Consider the following 18,993-nt stretch of genomic DNA (forward strand, 5'->3'; position numbering starts at 1 on the left):
TACATACTAATTAACCAGAACTGAAAGAGACACATGTACCCCAATGTTCACTGCAGCACTGTTTATAATAGCCAGGACATGGAAACAACCTAGATGTCCATCAGCAGATGAATGGATAAGAAAGCTGTGGTACATATACACAATGGAGTATTACTCAGCCGTTAAAAAGAATTCATTTGAATCAGTTCTGATGAGATGGATGAAACTGGAGCCGATTATACAGAGTGAAGTAAGCCAGAAAGAAAAACACCAATACAGTATACTAACACATATATATGGAATTTAGAAAGATGGCAATGATGACCCTGTATGCAAGACAGGAAAAAAGACACAGATGTGTATAACGGACTTTTGGACTCAGAGGGAGAGGGAGAGGGTGGGATGATTTGGGAGAATGGCATTCTAACATGTATACTATCGTGTAAGAATTGAATCGCCAGTCTATGTCTGACGCAGGATACAGCATGCTTAGGGCTGGTGCATGGGGATGACCCACAGAGATGTTATGGGGAGGGAGGTGGGAGGGGGGTTCATGTTTGGGAACGCATGTAAGAATTAAAGATTTTAAAATTAAAAAAATAAAGAACTAAAAAAAAAAAAGAAAAAAAAATAATGAGAACTCCAGGTGATTAAATGATGAGATCTATGGTTTGCGAAGTCAGAATCATGATATCTTATACTTCACACCTTGTTCCTGTTTTTGTTAATGGAGCAAGGAAGATATATTGTTTAACCTTGTTTGTCTTTTCCCAGGAAAGCCAAGAAAAGAGGCAGCAGCTCTTAGAGAAAGTTCAAGAGCCAAAGTTCTGGTTTGTCCTTCCTGCCTCTACATACAATAGAACTTAATTGTTCTCTCAACTTTCAGGTACACAGCACATTAGTTCCAACTAAATTTCAAAATCCTGAGAGCAGGACCCAGGTCTAATACTTCCTTGGTATTCCAGAAGAACCTAACTCCACAGTGGGCATAAATACTTAATAAATACTGTGAGCTGAATTTCTAACTGCCCTTTCAAAGCTTCCAAAAGATAATTCCAATTTTTCCCCCTTTCCTCCATTTTTTTCGTGATACATAAACTTTATGTTATCACAGGTAGCTTGCCTCTTAAGACTACTTTTATCCCCATTCTGTTTTAGAAACTTCTCAGTTCTGTTGTTTAAACACACACACACACACACTTCATATCTGAGCTCCAATGAATCCCTATTTTTCATCCCTCAGTTGCATATATTTCTACCTCTGCCTTTAATAAAAGCTTTTTTAAATGCCTATACCTCTTGCATCATTCTCCTTTGACTTTCTACATAGTGCTGGCCTTAATTGGCTCTAAAGTATAAGATAACATGATGGATACCTTTAATGGCATATTCCACGTGAATTAACAAGAACCACAAAATAAGTTCTGCCAATAAGAACTACTAAAGAGGGAGACTAGTATCTTTCCACATGGAAAATCCAAACACAAAACTATAAAGCTAATTAGCTAATAATGAATTACTAAATTACACTGATAATTAATTAAAATAAGAAAGCATTATCATACCAGTAAATTGTGGGATTCAGGCATAAGCCAAAAAAATACCAGAGAAGCATGCATGGCCTGAACTAGATCTAGAATTAATTAGGTGTCACTCTTACTGGAGTAAAAAAGGAATGTAATCTAGCTGGAACTGAATGAACCAGCAAGAATTAAAGATTTTCTGTGCCAATGGGTAATAAGATCAAGTCTGAAACTAAAAGAAAAAGTCAACCAATTAACTTCTATTACATATCTGTTGGACAGCTACACTGTGCTACACTTCTAGACATTAGAAAGAGAGGAATCAGTAAGACAAAGTCCCTGCTCTTATGAAGAAGGAAACCAACGAGTTAATAAAACAATTCAGATGAATGATAAGACAAGAAGTTACACAAGGTAATGGGAAAGAAAATCACTGGGGAATACAGGGTGTACATTAAATTAGGCAGAATTTTACTTTAGATCAGGAGTCAGTAAACGTTTCTGTAAAGAACGAGGAAGTAAATATTTTAGGTTCTGAACGCCACAAGGTCTCTGCCAAAACTACTTATTGCTGCCATTGTAGCATGAAATAGACATAGATAATACATAAATGAAGTAGCGTGGCTGTGTTCCAATTAAACTTTATGAAACAGGTGGTAGCCTAGATCTGATCCAGCAGAGGTAGTTTGCTAACCTTTGCTCTACATAATTTCCAAATTCTACCCTATAAGAAATGCTAACCATTAGTAAAACTTTTCTACAGTCTTCTCTTTTAAAAGAGATATATTGATTGGGGTTCTGATAATGTACAAATTATATATTATTGAATAATAGAGAACTTTGTACATGAGACAACCTAAATGTCTTTTTATTTTTTTTTACTTTACAATATTGTACTGGTTTTGCCATACATTGACATGAATCTGCCATGGATGTACATGTGTTCCCCATCCTGAACCCCCCTCCCACCTCCCTCCTCATCCCATCTCTCTGGGTCATCCTAGTGCACCAGGCCCGAGCACCCTGTATCATGCATCGAACCTGGATTGGCAATTCATTTCACATATGATAATATACATGTTTCAACGCCATTCTCCCAAATCATCCCACCCTCACCCTCTCCCATAGAGTCCAAAAGACTATTTTACACATCAGTGTCTCTTTTGTTGTTTCGCATACAGGGTTATCATTACCATCTCTCTAAATTCCATATATATGCATTAGTATACTGTATTGGTGTTTTTCATTCTGGCTTACTTCACTCTGTATAATCGGCTCCAGTTTCATCCACCTCATTAGAACTGATTCAAACGTATTCTTTTTAATGGCTGAGTAATACTCCACTGTGTATATGTACCACAGCTTTCTTATCCATTCATCTGCTGATGGACATCTAAGTTGCTTCCATGTCCTGGCTATTAAAAACAGTGCTACGATGAACATTGGGGTACATGTGTCTCTTTCAATTTTGGTTTCCTCGGTGTGTATGCCCAGCAGTGGGATTGTTGGGTCATATGACAGTTCTATTTCCAGTTTTTAAAGGAATCTCCACACTGTTCTCCATAGTGGCTGTACTAGTTTGCATTCCCACCAACAGTGTAAGAGGTTCTCTTTTCTCCACACCCTCTCCAGAATTTATTGCTTGTAGACTTTTGGATAGCAGCCATTCTGACTGGTGTGAAATGGTACCTCATTGTGGTCTTGATTTGCATTTCTCTGATAATGAGTGATGTTGAGCATCTTTTCATGTGTTTTTTAGTCATCTGTATGTCTTCTTTGGAGAAATGTCTGTTTAGTTCTTTGGTCCATCTTTTGATTGGGTCATTTGTTTTCCTGGAATTGAGCTGCAGGAGTTGCTTGTATATTTTTGAGGTTAATTCTTTGTCAGTTGCTTCATTTGTAATTATTTTCTCCCATTCTGAAGGCTGTCTTTTCACCTTGCTTATAGTTTCCTTTGTTGTACACAGCTTTTAATTTTAATTAGGTCCTATTTGTTTATTTTTGCTTTTATTTCTAATATTCTGGGAGGTGGGTAATAGAGGATCCTGTTGTGATTTATGTTGGAGAGTGTTTTGCCTATTTTCTCCTCTAGGAGTTTTATAGTTTCTGGTCTTATGTTTAGATCTTTAATCCATTTTGAGTTTATTTTTGTGTATGGTGTTAGAAAGTGTTCTAGTTTCATTCTTTTACAAGTGGTTGTCCGGTTTTCCCAGCACCACTTGTTAGAGGTTGTCTTTTCTCCATTGTATATTCTTGCCTCCTTTGTCAAAGATAAGGTGTCCATAGGTGTGTGGATTTATCTCTGGGCTATTTTGTTCCACTGATCTATATTTCTGTCTTTGTGCCAGTACCATACTGTCTTGATGACTGTGGCTTTGTAGTAGAGCCTGAAGTCAGGCAGGTTGATCCTCCAGTTCCATTCTTCTTTCTCAAGATTGCTTTGGCTATTTGAGGTTTTTTGTATTTCCATACAAATTGTGTAATTATTTGTTTTAGCTCTGTGAAAAATACCGTTGGTAGCATGACAGGGATGGCACTGAATCTATCGATTGCTTTGGGTAGTATACTCATTTTCACTATATTGATTCTTTCGATCCATGAACACGGTGTATTTCTCCATCTATTAGTGTCCTATTTGATTTCTTTCACCAGTGTTTTATAGTTTTCTATATATAGGTTTTTGTTTCTTTAGGTAGATATATTCCTAAGTATTTTATTCTTTTCATTGCAATGGTGAATGGAATTGTTTCCTTAATTTCTCTATTTTCTCATTATTAGTGTATAGGAATGCAAGGGATTTCTGTGTGTTGATTTTATATCCTGCAACTTTACTATATTCATTGATTAGCTCTAGAAATTTTCTGGTGGAGTCTTTAGGGTTTTCTATGTAGAGGATCATGTCATCTGCAAACAGTGAGAGTTTTACTTCTTCTTTTCCAATCTGGATTCCTTTTATTTCTTTTTCTTCTTTGATTGCTGTGGCCAAAACTTCCAAAACTATGTTGAATAGCAGTGGTGAGAGTTATTTTGTTCCTGACTTTAGGGATGCTTTCAATTTTTCACCATTGAGGATAATGTTTGCTGTGGGTTTGTCATATATAGCTTTTATTATGTTGAGGTATGTTCCTTCTATTCCTGCTTTCTGGAGGGTTTTTATCATAAATGGATGTTGAATTTTGTCAAAGGCTTTCTCTGCATCTATTGAGATAATCATATGGTTTTTATTTTTCAATTTGTTAATGTGGTATATTACATTGATTGATTTGTGGATATTGAAGAATCCTTGCATCCCTGGGATAAAGCCCACTTGGTATGTATGATCCTTTTAATATGTTGTTGGAGTCTGTTTGCTAGAATTTTGTTAAGGATTTTTGCATCTATGTTCATCAGTGATATTGGCCTGTAGTTTTCTTTTTTGTGGCATCTTTGTCAGGTTTTGGTATTAGGGTGATGGTGGCCTCATAGAATGAGTTTGGAAGTTTACCTTCCTCTGTAATTTTCTGGAAGAGTTTGAGTAGGACAGGTGTTAGCTCTTCTCTAAATTTTTGGTAAAATTCAGCTGTGAAGCCGTCTGGTCCTGGGCTTTTGTTTGCTGGAAGATTTCTGATTACAGTTTCAATTTCTGTGCTTGTGATGGGTCTGTTAAGATTTTCTATTTCTTTCTGGTTCAGTTTTGCAAAGTTGTACTTTTCTAAGAATTTGTCCATTTCTTCCAAGTTGTCCATTTTATTGGCATATAGTTGCTGAAAGTAGTCTCTTATGATCCTTTGTATTTCTGTGTTGTCTGTTGTGATCTCTCCATTTTCATTTGATTTTTCTCCCTTTGTTTTTTGATGACCTAGCTAATGGTTTGTCAATTTTATTTATCTCCTCAAAGAACCAGCTTTTTGCTTTGCTGATTTTTGCTATCGTCTCTTTTGTTTCTTTTGCATTTATTTCTGCCCTAATTTTTTAAGATTTCTTTCCTTCTACTAACCCTGGGGTTCTTCATTTCTTCCTTTCCTAATTGCTTTAGGTGTAGAGTTAGGTTATTTGATTTTTTTCTTGTTTCTTGAGTTATGCCTGTATTGCTATGAACCTTTGCCTTAGCACTGCTTTTACAGTGTCCCACAGGTTTTGGTTGTTGTGTTTTCATTTTCATTCGTTTCTATGCATATTTTGATTTCTTTTTTGATTTCTTCTGTGATTCATTGGTTATTCAGCAGTGTGTTGTTCAGCCTCCATATGTTGGAATTTTTAAGTTTTTCTCCTGTAATTGAGATCTAATCTTACTGCATTGTGGTCAGAAAAGATGCTTGGAATGATTTCAATATTTTTGAATTTACCAAGGCTAGATTTATGGACAAGGATGTGATCTATCCTGGAGAAGGTTCCATGTGCACTTGAGGAAAAGGTGAAATTCATTGTTTTGGGATGAAATGTCCTATAGATATCAATTAGGTCCAACTAGTCTATTGTATCATTTAAAGTTTGTGTTCCCTTGTTAATTTTCCATTTAGTTGATCTATCCATAGGTGTGAGTGGGGTATTAAAGTCTCCCACTATTACTGTGTTACTGTTAATTTCCCCTTTCATACTTGTTAGCATTTGTCTTACATATTGCAGTGCTCTTATGTTGGGTGCATATATATTTATAATTGTTATATCTTCTTCTTGGATTGATCCTTTGATCACTATGTAGTGTCCTTCTTTCTTTTCACAGCCTTTGTTTTAAAGTCTATTTAATCTGATATGAGTATTGCTACTCCTGCTTTCTTTTGGTCTCTATTTGCGTGGAATATCTTTTTCCAGCCCTTCACTTTCAGTCTGTATGTGTCCATTGTTTTGAGGTGAGTCTCTTATAGACAACATATATAGGGGTCTTGTTTTTGTATCCATTCAGCCAGTCTTTGTCTTTTGGTTGGGGCATTCAACCATTAACATTTAAGGTAATTACTGATAAGTATGATCCCATTGCCATTTATTGTTTGGGGTTTGGGTTTATACATCCTTTTTGTGTTTCCTGTCTAGAGAAGATCCTTTAGCGTTTGTTGGAGAGCTGGTTCGGTGGTGCTGAATTCTCTCAGCTTTTGCTTGTCTGTAAAGCTTTTGATTCCTCCTTCTTGCTGGGTACAGTAATCTGGGCTGCAGGTTATTTTCTTTCATCACTTTAAGTATGTCCTGCCATTCCCTCCTGGCCTGAAGAGTTTCCATTGAAAGATTCCCTTATGGGAATTCCCTTGTGTGTTATTTGTTGTTTTTCCCTTGCTGCTTTTAATATTTGTTCTTTGTGTTTGATCTTTGTTAATTTGATTAATATGTGTCTTGGGGTGTTTCACCTTGGGTTTATCCTGTTTGGGACTCTCTGGGTTTCTTGGACTTGGGTGCTTATTTCCTTCCCTATTTTAGGGAAGTTTTCAACTATTATCTCCTCAAGGATTTTCTCATGGTCTTTCTTTTTGTCTTTTTCTGGGACTCCTATGATTCGAATGTTGGGGCGTTTAACATTGTCCTAGAGGTCTCTGAGATCCTCATTTTTTTAAATTCATTTTTCTTTTTTCCTGTTTCATTTATTTCTACCATTCTATCTTCTACCTCACTTATCCTATCTTCTGCCTCCATTATTCTACTGTTGGTTCTCTCCAGAGTGTTTTTTATCTCATTTATTGCATTGTTCATTATTGATTTACTGTTTTTTATTTCTTCTAGGTCCTTGTTAAACCTTTCTTGCATCTTCTCAATCCTTGTCTCCAGGCTATTTATCTGAACTCCATTTTATTTTCAAGATTTTAGATCATTTTTACTATCATTATTTGGAATTCTTTATCAGGTAGATTCTCTATCTCAGAATTCTTTATCAGGTAGATTCCTTATCTCTTCCTCTTTTGTTTGGTTTGGTGGGCATTTATCCTGTTCCTTTACCTGCTGAGTATTTCTCTGCCTTTTCATCTTGTTTATATTGCTATGTTTGGGGTGGCCTTTCTGTATTCTGGTAGTTTGTGGAGTTCTCTTTATTGTGGTTTCCTCACTGTGGTTGGGGTTGGATGGATGGCTTGTCAAGGTTTCCTGGTTAGGGAAGCTTGTGTGGGTGTTCTGGTGGGTGGAGCTGGATTTCTTCTCTCTGGAGTGCAATGAAGTGTCCAGTAATGAGTTATGAGATGTCAGTGGGTTTGGTGTGATTTTGGGAAGCCTGTATATTGAACCTCAGGGCTATGTTACTGTGCTGCTGGAGAATTTGCATGGTATGTCTTGCTCTGGAACTTGTTGGCCCTTGGGTGGTGCTTGGTTTCAGTGTAGGTATGGAGGCATTTGATGAGCTCCTATCGATTAATGTTCCCTGGAGTAGAAGTTCTCTGGTGTCCTCAGGATTTGGACTTAAGCCTCCTGCCTCTGGTTTTCAGTCTTATTCTTACAGTAGCCTCAAGACTTCTCCATCTATACAGCACCAATGATAAAACATCTAGGTTAAAGATGAAAAGTTTCTCCACAGTGAGGGACACTCAGAGAAGTTCACAGAGTTACATGAAGAAGAGAAGAGGTAGGAGGGAGATAGAGGTGACCAGGAGGAGAAGAGGGAGGAGGGAGATAGAGGTGACCAGGAGGAGAAGAGGGGGAATCAAAAGGGGAGAGAGCAAGCCAGCCAGTAATCACTTCCTTATGTGCTCTCCACATTCTGGACCACTCAGAGATGTTCACGGAGTTATACAGAGAAGAGAAGAGGGAGGAAGGAGACAGAGGTGACCAGGAGGAAAAGAGGGGGAATCAAAAGGAGGGAGACAGATCCAGCCAGTAATCAGTTCCCTAAGTGTTATCCACCATCTGGAACACACAAAGAGATTCACAGAGTTGGGTAGAGAAGAGAAGGGGGAGGAAGGAGATAAAGGCGACCTGGTGGAGAAAAAGGAGAGTCCAAAGGGGGAGAGCAGTCAAGCCAGTAATCTTGCTCCCAAGTAAACATGGGTACTGAAGGTTGGGTTCTTAAAGGTACAAAATTGATAACAAATACCAAAAAGCAAAGATTAAAAATCTAAAGTAGAGGTGGATTCTCAAAAATACAATATTAAAGAAAAAAACAAAGTCACATAAATTATTAAATATAAATATATGAAGTTTGCTTTAAAAAATAGAGTCTTTTGCATAGTAATAGTAGGTTATAAAAATGAAAATTAAAGGAGTAATAGAGGACTTAAAATTTTTATTTAAAAAAATGATAATAGTAAAAATATATCTAGGACTTTCTCTGGTGTTGTTGTGGACAGTGTGGGGTCAGTTCATTTTCAGATAGTTCCTTGATCTGGCTTATACTTCTCAAGATCTATAGGCCCTTTCCTATGTAGTTGGTGCTAACTACAGGGTTTTAATCTATTGCCCCTGTCACTTCCAAGGTGGTTCCCTCTGTTTGTTTTAGCTTCTTCTGTTTGTTGGTCTCTTCAGTGTCTAATTTCCACCCTGATGCAAGGGGGTGGTGGTGCTTTTTTAGGCTCACTTGTTCAGTCGTGATGTGGGAAGGGAGGAACACTGCAAACAAATAACACTGGTATGTGCTTGCAGTGTCTCAGCCACACTGAGTTTGCCGCCACTCACGGCGTGTGTGCTTTCCCAGTCTACAGTGCTTAGACTCTGGGCTGCTCTGCCAGAAATTGTCTGAGCCCAGCCCTGGGTTGTATGCACTTCCCAGGTCTAAGCCACTCAGGTTCAGGTATTTGGGTACTCCATAACTGTGCAGACTCGGTTGGGCCTGTGTTTTGTGCCCTTCACAGGTCCTTGCAACTCAGGTGACCAGGTGCTTGGTGAGTGCGGTTGCCCCCAGTTGAAGGCTGCAACTTATTGCCTCCTCCATCCCTGCTGCTCGGTTTTCTGGGTGTACAACCAGCGCACCTTCTCAGGCATGCCGTGTGTCTCTTCTGGGGAGCTGATCTCTGGCTGCGACCCTCCCAGCGGACGTTGACTATCCAGAATCCCAGGAAGCCTTAGTTAGCAGCAAAGCCTGCTTGCAGTTTGGTAGATGGTGCCTCTTTGGGGCCGCGATTGCCCCCTTCTGGCTCTGGCTACCTTCGCCTGCCTGTCTCTGGCAGGGGATGGGCCAGTCCACAGCTGGCTAGCTCTGCTCAGTCCTTTGTTCTGTGAGCGGGCCTGGCGATGTCTTAGGTTAGGGCTTTTGGTAGGATAGCTATACCATAGTCTGGTTTGCTATTCTCAAGTTAGTTCCCTCAGATTGCCCTCAGGGCATTCAGGCCTGGTCCTTACCCTAAGCAATGCAGCCCACGCCTCCCTGCCTATCCCCCACTTGCTAGTGGTGGATGTGAACATCTGCGCTGCTTCTCCACTGGGAGTTACCGTTGGGCACGTAATCTGTGGGTTTTAATTATTTATTTATTTTTCCTCCCAGTTATGTTGACCTCTGAGGTTCCAAGGCTTGCCACAGACTCGCCAGTGAGAGTGTTTCCTGGTGTTTGGAAACTTCTCTCTTTTTAAAGACTCCCTTCCTGAGACGGCTCTCCATCCCTACCTCTTTTGTCTCTCTTTTTATCTTTTATATTTTTTCCTACCTCCTTTTGAAGACAATGCACTGCTTTTCTGGGTGCCTGATGTTCTCTGCCAGCATTCAGAAGTTGTTTTGTGGAATTTACTCGGCGTTCAAATGTTCTTTTGATGAATTTTTGGGGGAGAAAGTGGTCTCCCCGTCCTATTCCTCCACCATCTTAGGACCGCCCCTCGAGACAGCCTAAATGTCTTTGGCAAATAGGAATCTCTTCTAATGTTCTGACTATCTATACTTACTACAGAGGTCAAAATTATGGGTTCTTTGTCCTGATTCTGTGCTACATGGCAGACATTCTTCTACTGGACAACTTCACACACAGTAGAATCAAAACAGTGCAATTCAGTGTATGATCCAGGGACTGATGCCAATATGTGAGCATTTTGTTCCCAACAAATGATAAAAAAAAAAACTACAAGAGTGTGAATCAGTGTTTACAAACATAGTAATTTGACTTCGACACAAAAGACTAGAGACTTTAAAGTAAATAAATATAATGTATTTATTTTTATGTATATTTTATATATGTGTATGTGTATACACACACATACACACACACATACTGATCTAAACACTTCCAAAAGACAAGAAAAAGGCTATTACTATTTGATAAAAAAAGAAGGCAAAGGTATGGACTGTTCAAAATACTCTCTAGCTAGTATAGAGTAGCACTCAGATTTTGTCTTCTGATGTCAAGTACAAGTGTCACTTCAAAGTTATCAAAGATGACAGTTATTTCTCTTCTGTTGATCAGCCACAGATTAAAGCTCTGATTACAGTATTTTTACAACACATACTGTAGAAAAAGAACTGACGGTGAATGTGAATCATTATAATTCCAGTATCTCTGCTGGCAAGTGCAGTAGCTAAAACTCCTGAAGCTCTATCAGTACCATCATCTTTGTACACAAAGACAGTAACCCCAACTCTTTCCACACTAGGTAGGAAATACAATTTAGCAGCATAATACAGTGAAAAGAGCTGTGAATTACAGGCTCTGTAGATTCTACCAATTCTGCAACCAATAAGCTGGGTGATAGTGGGAAAATGATCCAATATCTCTGGGCCTCCATTTCCAGAGTCTCTCTCAGATCTATAATTCTGTAATTCTGATAGCATCATGACTGCAGTATTCAAAGGACACCTCAAGAAAGATAGGATGGAACTTGGTAAATGTTCAGTATAAGTCTTCTGAGTTGCTGTAAATTGATGAGGACAGGCTCTTAATGAACAAATGGGTACAAGATGGAATGCTGGAGAGGATCTAATAGGGCAGAAGTAGGCAGCAGCAAGAACTGTGTTACATACACAGAAATAGACAAGTTGTATTTGGAATGAAAATTCACTTCTCCACAAGAATATGGGGGAGGGCACACCATGCACAGAGTAGCTAGACTATATCACACAGAACGGTTTTACCTTCATACAAAATCAAAACAAGAACAATATGACAACTCCATACTATGACTCTAGAGAAACTGCAGAGCACTTACCTAGTAGGCATAATGTGTGCATGCCATTTTGTCTGTTCTTCTTCACTTTATCAAAGAAGCTTTCTGGTCTCCAAGTGTCCGTCCAGAAAACGATAGACACTGTCTCTCCAAACTTATACAACTGAAAAAATAAAAACATTAATTAATGATGTAACAATTTACTAACTACTGTCTCATCGATAACAACTGAAATAAAAAGTGACACCCAAACTTGAGATAGACTGGGGATCAACTCTGTCATCAAAAAAAAGTAATAAAAATTCCCTTTGCTCCATAGCAGCTGGTGTCATTCTGATGACCTTTTGGTAGGAGGCTTCTAGCATTTCTATATTCAGTACATGAACATATGTAACTAGTTCATGATTTAGCTAGGTAGCTGCTAAAAATACTGAAATACAGAGAACCCAGAAGGAAGCAAAAAAAAAAAAAAAGACTTGTGAGCAGTCAGAGCAGTGTTCATAAGTTTCCTATTACCCTCATTTTATGGAGGAGTCCACCAAGGCTCAGAAAGATGAACTGGCTTGCCTAAGGTCACACAGCTAGTTAGTAAAAAGAAACTCAAACCTGGGTCTGAGGGAGAGTTCCTTTCTACAATACCAGCTCAGTAAAATTCATACACTGCATACTCACTGTGGTTACACCTCAAAACCTACGCCCTTACTTTCCCCACTATTTATTCCCCAACTCTAGAGTTCAACGATAAGGGCCTTTTCCCAAATCTCCTCCTTTCCCCCAACAGTGGCCCGTCTACTCCACATGACCATCTGCCGGGAGCCAGCACGGGAGATCCCACCCATGACAGGGTCATGCGGAGAGGCCTGATGGGCAAGGTGAGTCAGGCCTCAGGGGTTCCCCCTGGACTTTCCTGAACATCTACCCCCAAAAAACCAGAATCTGCCTGCCTTATTGTACTGTGCTTTTCCACTCTTCAGACACTCTCTGGAAAAAGTTAACTTAGGGCTTCAGTCTTCTGCATTTGAAAGGAATGTTTCAGCTCAAACCCCCTCTGATGGCTCTCTAACTTGCCTAACAGGTTCCCCCGGACTTGGACTTTTTACAGCTTGTGAATTGCTTACAGTCCCCCAACTGCGAGAAGCACAAAGCTTAAAGCATCTTAAAGATACAGAGCCTTTTATAAAGAGCTAAAAATTATATTGGTGACAGGTTTCCACTGCTGACTCAATGACTGCTGCCAGGCCTCCATATTCTTTATCTTTTAGGCACCTGAAAGATATTAATCAATGTAATTGGGATATAGGAATAGGAATATAGTAGTTTTGATCTTAGCAACACTAGACTTTTGGGTTAATTACTTTTCTCTTTGTTATATATCACTGCACTCCTCTTGTGTCCTTGCTATGTAAGAATGTAACTTTATTTAGTGCTTTCTGAGAGTGGCACCAGACTTTGGGAAGAACAACACTGTTAACACAAATAAGTCTTCTGGTTGACAAACCCTTATCAGAAAAAGGGCTGTAAAATGTTAATTGGCCCTCTGGCCAGAAGATGATGTAAATCACCTAAGACTTATGTATACAACTAGGTATGCACAGAGAAAGCCTGATCTCGATAAAAGTCAGGGCTCCTGATGCTGCATAACTTTGTATTACCCATTGATCTCTATGTACAATCAAAAGTATAAAAAGCCTTCTGAACAATAAAGGATGGCCCAGTTTCTCGGACTAGTCTCTAGAACTAGTTTCTTGGAAATCTGGCTCCGACTGGATCTCTTTCTCCCTCTCCCTCCCTCTCCTTTTCTGGCTGAATTCCCATCTGGAGCGAGGAGGCTCGCCAAGTCTACTTACTTGCCCCAGCTTTTAAGTTCCGTGAGAGAGAGAGCCCAAGGTGGGGTGCTCTCCAATATTCAAATGGGCACTGGTGGCCCAACGTAGATGGTACAAATATCTTGTCCTGAGATTTTATTGGCTTTCCCCATAAACCAAGTTATTCAGTCTCTTTTCTCCACCAAATTTTCCTACTACACTATTTCTTCCTAATCTAATCTTATATTTCTAAATAAATAAGCTTTCCTCGCCTACGCCATTCACCCTTTGAATTTCCCTGGATCCACGGGGGCTGGACCCCGGCAACCATCACACAACCAAGAAGCGTCTTTGTTCCAACTTGCTTCCTGACTAGCCGCACATCTGACTTAAGTGAATCCAACTCCAAATCTTATGTTGAGAAAATCTAGTTTTGAGCTTTGGTTCTGCAATTTGTTAGCTGGGTGACATTACTCTTTCCTTCCAAGTCTTAATCTCTATAATAGGAACAGTGATAACACATGCCTTTCCTACCCACAGAGTGGTGTGAACCAAATAACATGTAAAAAGTTATTTAAACTGTGAATGATATTCTTATATTAATTCCTATCTAGGTATTGCACAATGGGCTTTTCAAAGACTTAATATATTGTAAAACCTAATACTAAAGCTGTTGCATACAGATCTTAACTATTCAATTTAAAGAGTGCCTAAAATAATGTTTAATACAGCTCAGTTCAGTTCAGTTCAGTCGCTCAGTCATGTCCGACTCTTTGCGACCCCATGAATCGCAGCACACCAGGCCTCCCTGTCCATCACCAAATCCCTGAGTTCACTCAGACTCACGTCCATCGAGTCAGTGATGCCATCCAGCCATCTCATCCTCTGTCGTCACCTTCTCCTCCTGCCCCCAATCCCTCCCAGCATCAGAGTCTTTTCCAATGAGTCAACTCCAGTAGTTTCAGCTTTAGCATCATTCCTTCCAAAGAAATCCTAGGGCTGATCTCCTTCAGAATGGACTGGTTGGATCTCCTTGAAGTCCAAGGGACTCTTAAGAGTCTTCTCCAACACCACAGTTCAAAAGCATCAATTCTTCAGCACTCAGCTTTCTTCACAGTCCAACTCTCACATCCATACATGACCACTGGAAAAACCACAGCCTTGACTAGACGGACTTTTGTTGGCAAAGTAATGTCTCTGCTTTTGAATATGCTGTCTAGGTTGGTCATAACTTTCCTTCCAAGGAGTAAGCGTCTTTTAATTTCATGGCTGCAGTCACCATCTGCAGTGATTTTGGAGCTCCCCAAAATAAAGTCTGACACTGTTTCCACTGTTTCCCTATCTATTTCCCATGAAGTGATGGGACCAGATGCCATGATTTTAGTTTTCTGAATGTTGAGCTTTAAGCCAACTTGTTCACTCTCCTCTTTCACTTTCATCAAGAGGCTTTTTACTTCCTCTTCACTTTCTGCCATAAGAGTGGTGTCATCTGCATATCTGAGGTTATTGATATTTCTCCCAGCAATCTTGATTCCAGCTTGTGCTTTCTTCCAGCCCAGCATTTCTCATGATGTACTCTGCATAGAAGTGAAATAAGCAGAGTGACAATATACAGCCTTGACATACTCCTTTTCCTATTTGAAACCAGTCTGTTGTTCCATGTCCAATTCTAACTGTTGCTTCCTGACCTGCATAATACAGCTGGAAAGCACTAAATGCTGAAAATCACACCTAGTCCTCTGCCACAAATTAGCTGTTCGGTTGAAACACCTGACTTCACAAGATCACCTAACTTTTCTAAGCCTGAAGTTCTTCATTTGAACAATGCTGCTGCAAGAGGCATGTTCAGGGTCCCCCACCTCTACCTGCCTAAAGAAGCTCAACCTTTCTTGATGTTTATACATGGAGAGCTTAAAAACTATCACTCATACTCATAATGGTGACTCTGAGCTACCAAGAGAAGGTTCATTTCATCATATTCCTCACATGGTCACAACCTCCAACCTACTTACCAATAGGCTTTATTCCCAAAGTCCATTTGAAAATTTTCTAAAGAGGATTTCCCCATTGAAGCCACGCTATTCAAGGGCAGTCAAACTCACAGATTAGTTTACAAAGACCTATGTAACTCTCAGAATGAAAGCATAAACCTTCCAGCCACACCTAATATGATTTCTCTGTAAAAAGAAACTGTAGAGTTCCAGTGTGAGATCTTCGGAATACATTCAGGTAAGCTACAAGGAATAAGCCTTGCTCTGTTGGGGGTTTCTGTCATTGGTATTGTTCTGTGAGAGGCAAATGTATCTAACAAATATTTACTATGAATCATCTGCAACGTGCCAGGCATTACATTATCCACGGGTATAAAATGAGAGAGAAACAGAGCTCCAGCCCTCAGGAAATATGCAGTCTTACTTATACCTCACATAGCAAGCAAACGCTGTGGAGTCATGGCTCTGGTTCCTACTACCAGGATGATCATGTGACTAGCTGAGTGACTTTCAGGAGGAACTCCCCTGCCAATTCGATATAATTATAAACCTAACAATCTGTTTTGCTAAGGATTAATTGATATACTGTATGTAGTGCCCAGTGCCTAGTAAAGACTTAAATGTTAGGGATGTGATAATCTAACAATGATAATGTTTATAATGAAGATGCTCTAAAACACTGTGTTACACTATAATCCAACTGCTTTCCTTACTGGAGTGAGCTCAAAAATATTACCAAATATTTGAAACATGTTCAATCTTTTACATATTGAAAAGGATTTTTGGCATCTCTGGTCAAATTTTGAAATATTAACATCACTCTATTTAAAAAACCTTACAGTAAAACCATTAAAGAAAACTATATATGTCACCATGAATAAATAAACAAGTTTTCAATATTTTAAGAGTCACAGAAATATAGTCATGGACATAAATTCTTCATTCAAAAAGCAAGGAACAGTTCATTTAAAAGAGCATTGAGATGCTAGTCACATGTAAACACTAGCTGAAACACTTTGTGTAAAAGCTTCTCTGAACAGTCTAATTTGGGCGATTAAAGAAAACCTCACATAAGCACTGCTTTCTAGGACCCTGATTTATAGACTGTAACCATTTCCATGGCTGTGGTACAAACTTCTTCACTGAATCCTGGAACATTATGCAAACAGTTTCACCATTTAGATGTCAGTACCTCAAAGAACAGAAGGACCAGTGCCTTTGTGTTTCACAATTCAAGGACTTACAAGTACAAAAGGAAACTGGAACAAAATCATACAGTTGACGAGAACTGCGTTGCCAAGGCCCGTGTACCTACCATCCTACATTTAAAGATTATAAAAAGAGCAGTTTTCAAAAACAGTAGGTAAATACAGGCTTTTTAAATTTTAACCTAGAGTAAGTTATAGGGAAAGCAGTTTATCTAACTTGATACTGAAATCATGATTTTTTTTAAAATCTATTGAAGATAAAAGCTCAATTCAAAATGAAATATTTAATCACATATAAGGCACTAGTTATGAGTGAAAAAATGCACAAGAAAGGACAAATATGAGGTAATAAACAATAATAAAAAATTAGACATAGATTGTAAGAGTTTAGCGTTTCCCCCATCTAGAGAGCACCTGAAGGTAACTTTTGAATAGACAGAATATAAGCTGGACCTTAGGTACGATTTAGTCTAGGGAAGCTGAACATGCAGAATGAGATGATGTGAACAAAGGAACAGAGGCGGGAAATCTTGGGCAATACTGAGAGTGACATTAAGCAACTGTCTAGAAGTAAGTACTGCCTGCCTTGCCTCTAACAAGTATGTCTAATTCCTGACATCTTACTATGTACCAATTCCTGTCAATTCTTGCTCTATAGGTTACCCAGACATTATTCATTTCTTTTTTCTCTACCTTAGTTTGAGTTCTCAATACAACTTGCCTGAATGACCTTAATAGTCTTATTGTTCATCTCACTGCTGATATTTCCTTTCTTTCAGAAGCACAGATACTTTGTAAACTCCATTTTATAATTAGATTTTAATGCTTTGGTATTTTATATTCAAGGGCTCAGATGGTAAAGAATCTGCTTGCATTGCAGGAGACCTGGGTTCAATCCATGGGTTGGGAAGATCCCCTGGAGAAGGAAATGGCAGCACACTCCAGTGTTCTTGCTTGGAAAAATCCCATGGACAGAGGAGCCTGCAGGGCTACCGTCCATGGTGTCACAGAGTCAGACATAACTGAGAATGCACATACATTTTAAATTCAAATGAAAATATTTTGTGATTTTTAAGTTAAAAAGTATCTTTTTGGATATGGAAAAGTTAGAAAATTTAACTTGCTAAGAACTTTAGCAAGCCCTACATATATCATTTTATATATGTATATCCTAACCAGATCACTTAAATTTGTGATGTAAAAGAAAGCTGAGCCAGCAGGGCTGTCCAAAAATGTACCACAAAACCATTTAATCAAGAGTTACTAGTTTTGTTTTTTATATATAATACTTGTTTTTGTTTTTAATCTTCACATGCATTTTGCTTATCCAGTGATTATCCAGTGAAGTTGCTCAGTAGTGTCTGACTCTTTGCAACCCTGTGGACTGTAGCCTACCAGGCTTCCCCGTCTACGGGATTCTCCAGGCAAGAATACTGGAGCGGGTTACCATTTCCTTCTCCGGGGATCTTCCCTACCCAGGGATCGAACTCGGGTCTCCCGCATTGGAGGCAGACGCTTTAACCTCTGAGCCACCAGGGAAGCCCTGGTGCGTTTTGCTTAACACTGATATAACACTGATGTTTGCTAACAGTAAGAAAGATTATACACAGAAGTAGGTACACAGATAAAGTTGAATGACTATGTAGACAGAAGAGCTGGAAGATTTATATTTTCACATATAAATTAGAGAGCCCACATATAAATTAAGTGAAAGAATCACAATTTAAAGCATACAATTCCAAAGACAAGATCCAACTTGGGGTGGGGGGCAAGCAGGGTGGGATAAATAAATAAGCAATCCAACTCAGCAAATATTTGTTGCACATTGATTATATGCGTACACTGCAATAAAGTAGCAAGGAAGATGTGAAGATGAGTAAATTAAGGAGTTTATAATACAGTGAGCACATAAACATATACAAGTAACTGAACTCTCTTATAGGATGGAGATTTACCAGGACTGTTTGAATAGAAGAATGGCATGATCAGATCTACAATTTAAGCAGAAAACTATAAACTGTAGGAGAATAATGGTAAGATGGCTATTAAAACAGTGACTAACAAAAAGGAAATTAAAAGGAAGGGGAAAAAATTTAATATACTCATGATTTAACAGGTGGTCAAAAATAATTCTGAAGTGACTAAAAGAATGGAGAACTTACTGGATGAGTTTTTCTAAGATTTTCTAAGGTTACAATAGTAATGCAGAGCTCTGATACCCTTATTACCTAATCTGGTGTTCTTTGTACTCATTAAGTTTTATCATTTCTACAATAGTGCCTGGACAACAATGAAACCAATTTAATGCTTCTGAAAACTAACAGTAAGAACTACAACAAGGTCAAAATGCTATCACAATGAGTGTTATTTTTAAAAAGGAAGGAAATGATTCTTACTTTTTGACAGTAATATATATTTTTCCCAAAGTAGAAAGGTATTATATAAACAGGGGAACATATGGCAATAATCAAGGTCACTCATGCAACAGTCAGAGAAAGTGGAAGCATTTCATAAT

At 38.8% G+C, this 18,993-nt stretch overlaps 1 protein-coding gene and 1 long non-coding RNA gene across 4 annotated transcripts in view; one reads left to right on the forward strand and one right to left on the reverse strand.

Moving 5' to 3' along the window:
- Positions 1-18,993, reverse strand: part of DPH5 (diphthamide biosynthesis 5) — a 42,195-nt gene that overhangs the window by 5,873 nt on the left and 17,329 nt on the right. For all 3 annotated transcript variants that reach the window (XM_069598927.1, XM_069598928.1, XM_069598930.1), the window contains exon 5: positions 11,517-11,637. In XM_069598927.1, the coding sequence (XP_069455028.1) occupies positions 11,517-11,637 (121 nt within the window). The remainder of the gene's footprint in view (positions 1-11,516; positions 11,638-18,993) is intronic.
- Positions 11,447-13,198, forward strand: LOC138445226 (uncharacterized). Its single transcript, XR_011258762.1, has 2 exons — positions 11,447-12,346; positions 12,550-13,198. It is a non-coding gene; the product is annotated as an uncharacterized lncRNA (long non-coding RNA).

This window comes from Ovis canadensis, chromosome 1, assembly GCF_042477335.2.
Source record: "Ovis canadensis isolate MfBH-ARS-UI-01 breed Bighorn chromosome 1, ARS-UI_OviCan_v2, whole genome shotgun sequence".
NCBI classification, from domain to species: domain Eukaryota; kingdom Metazoa; phylum Chordata; class Mammalia; order Artiodactyla; family Bovidae; genus Ovis; species Ovis canadensis.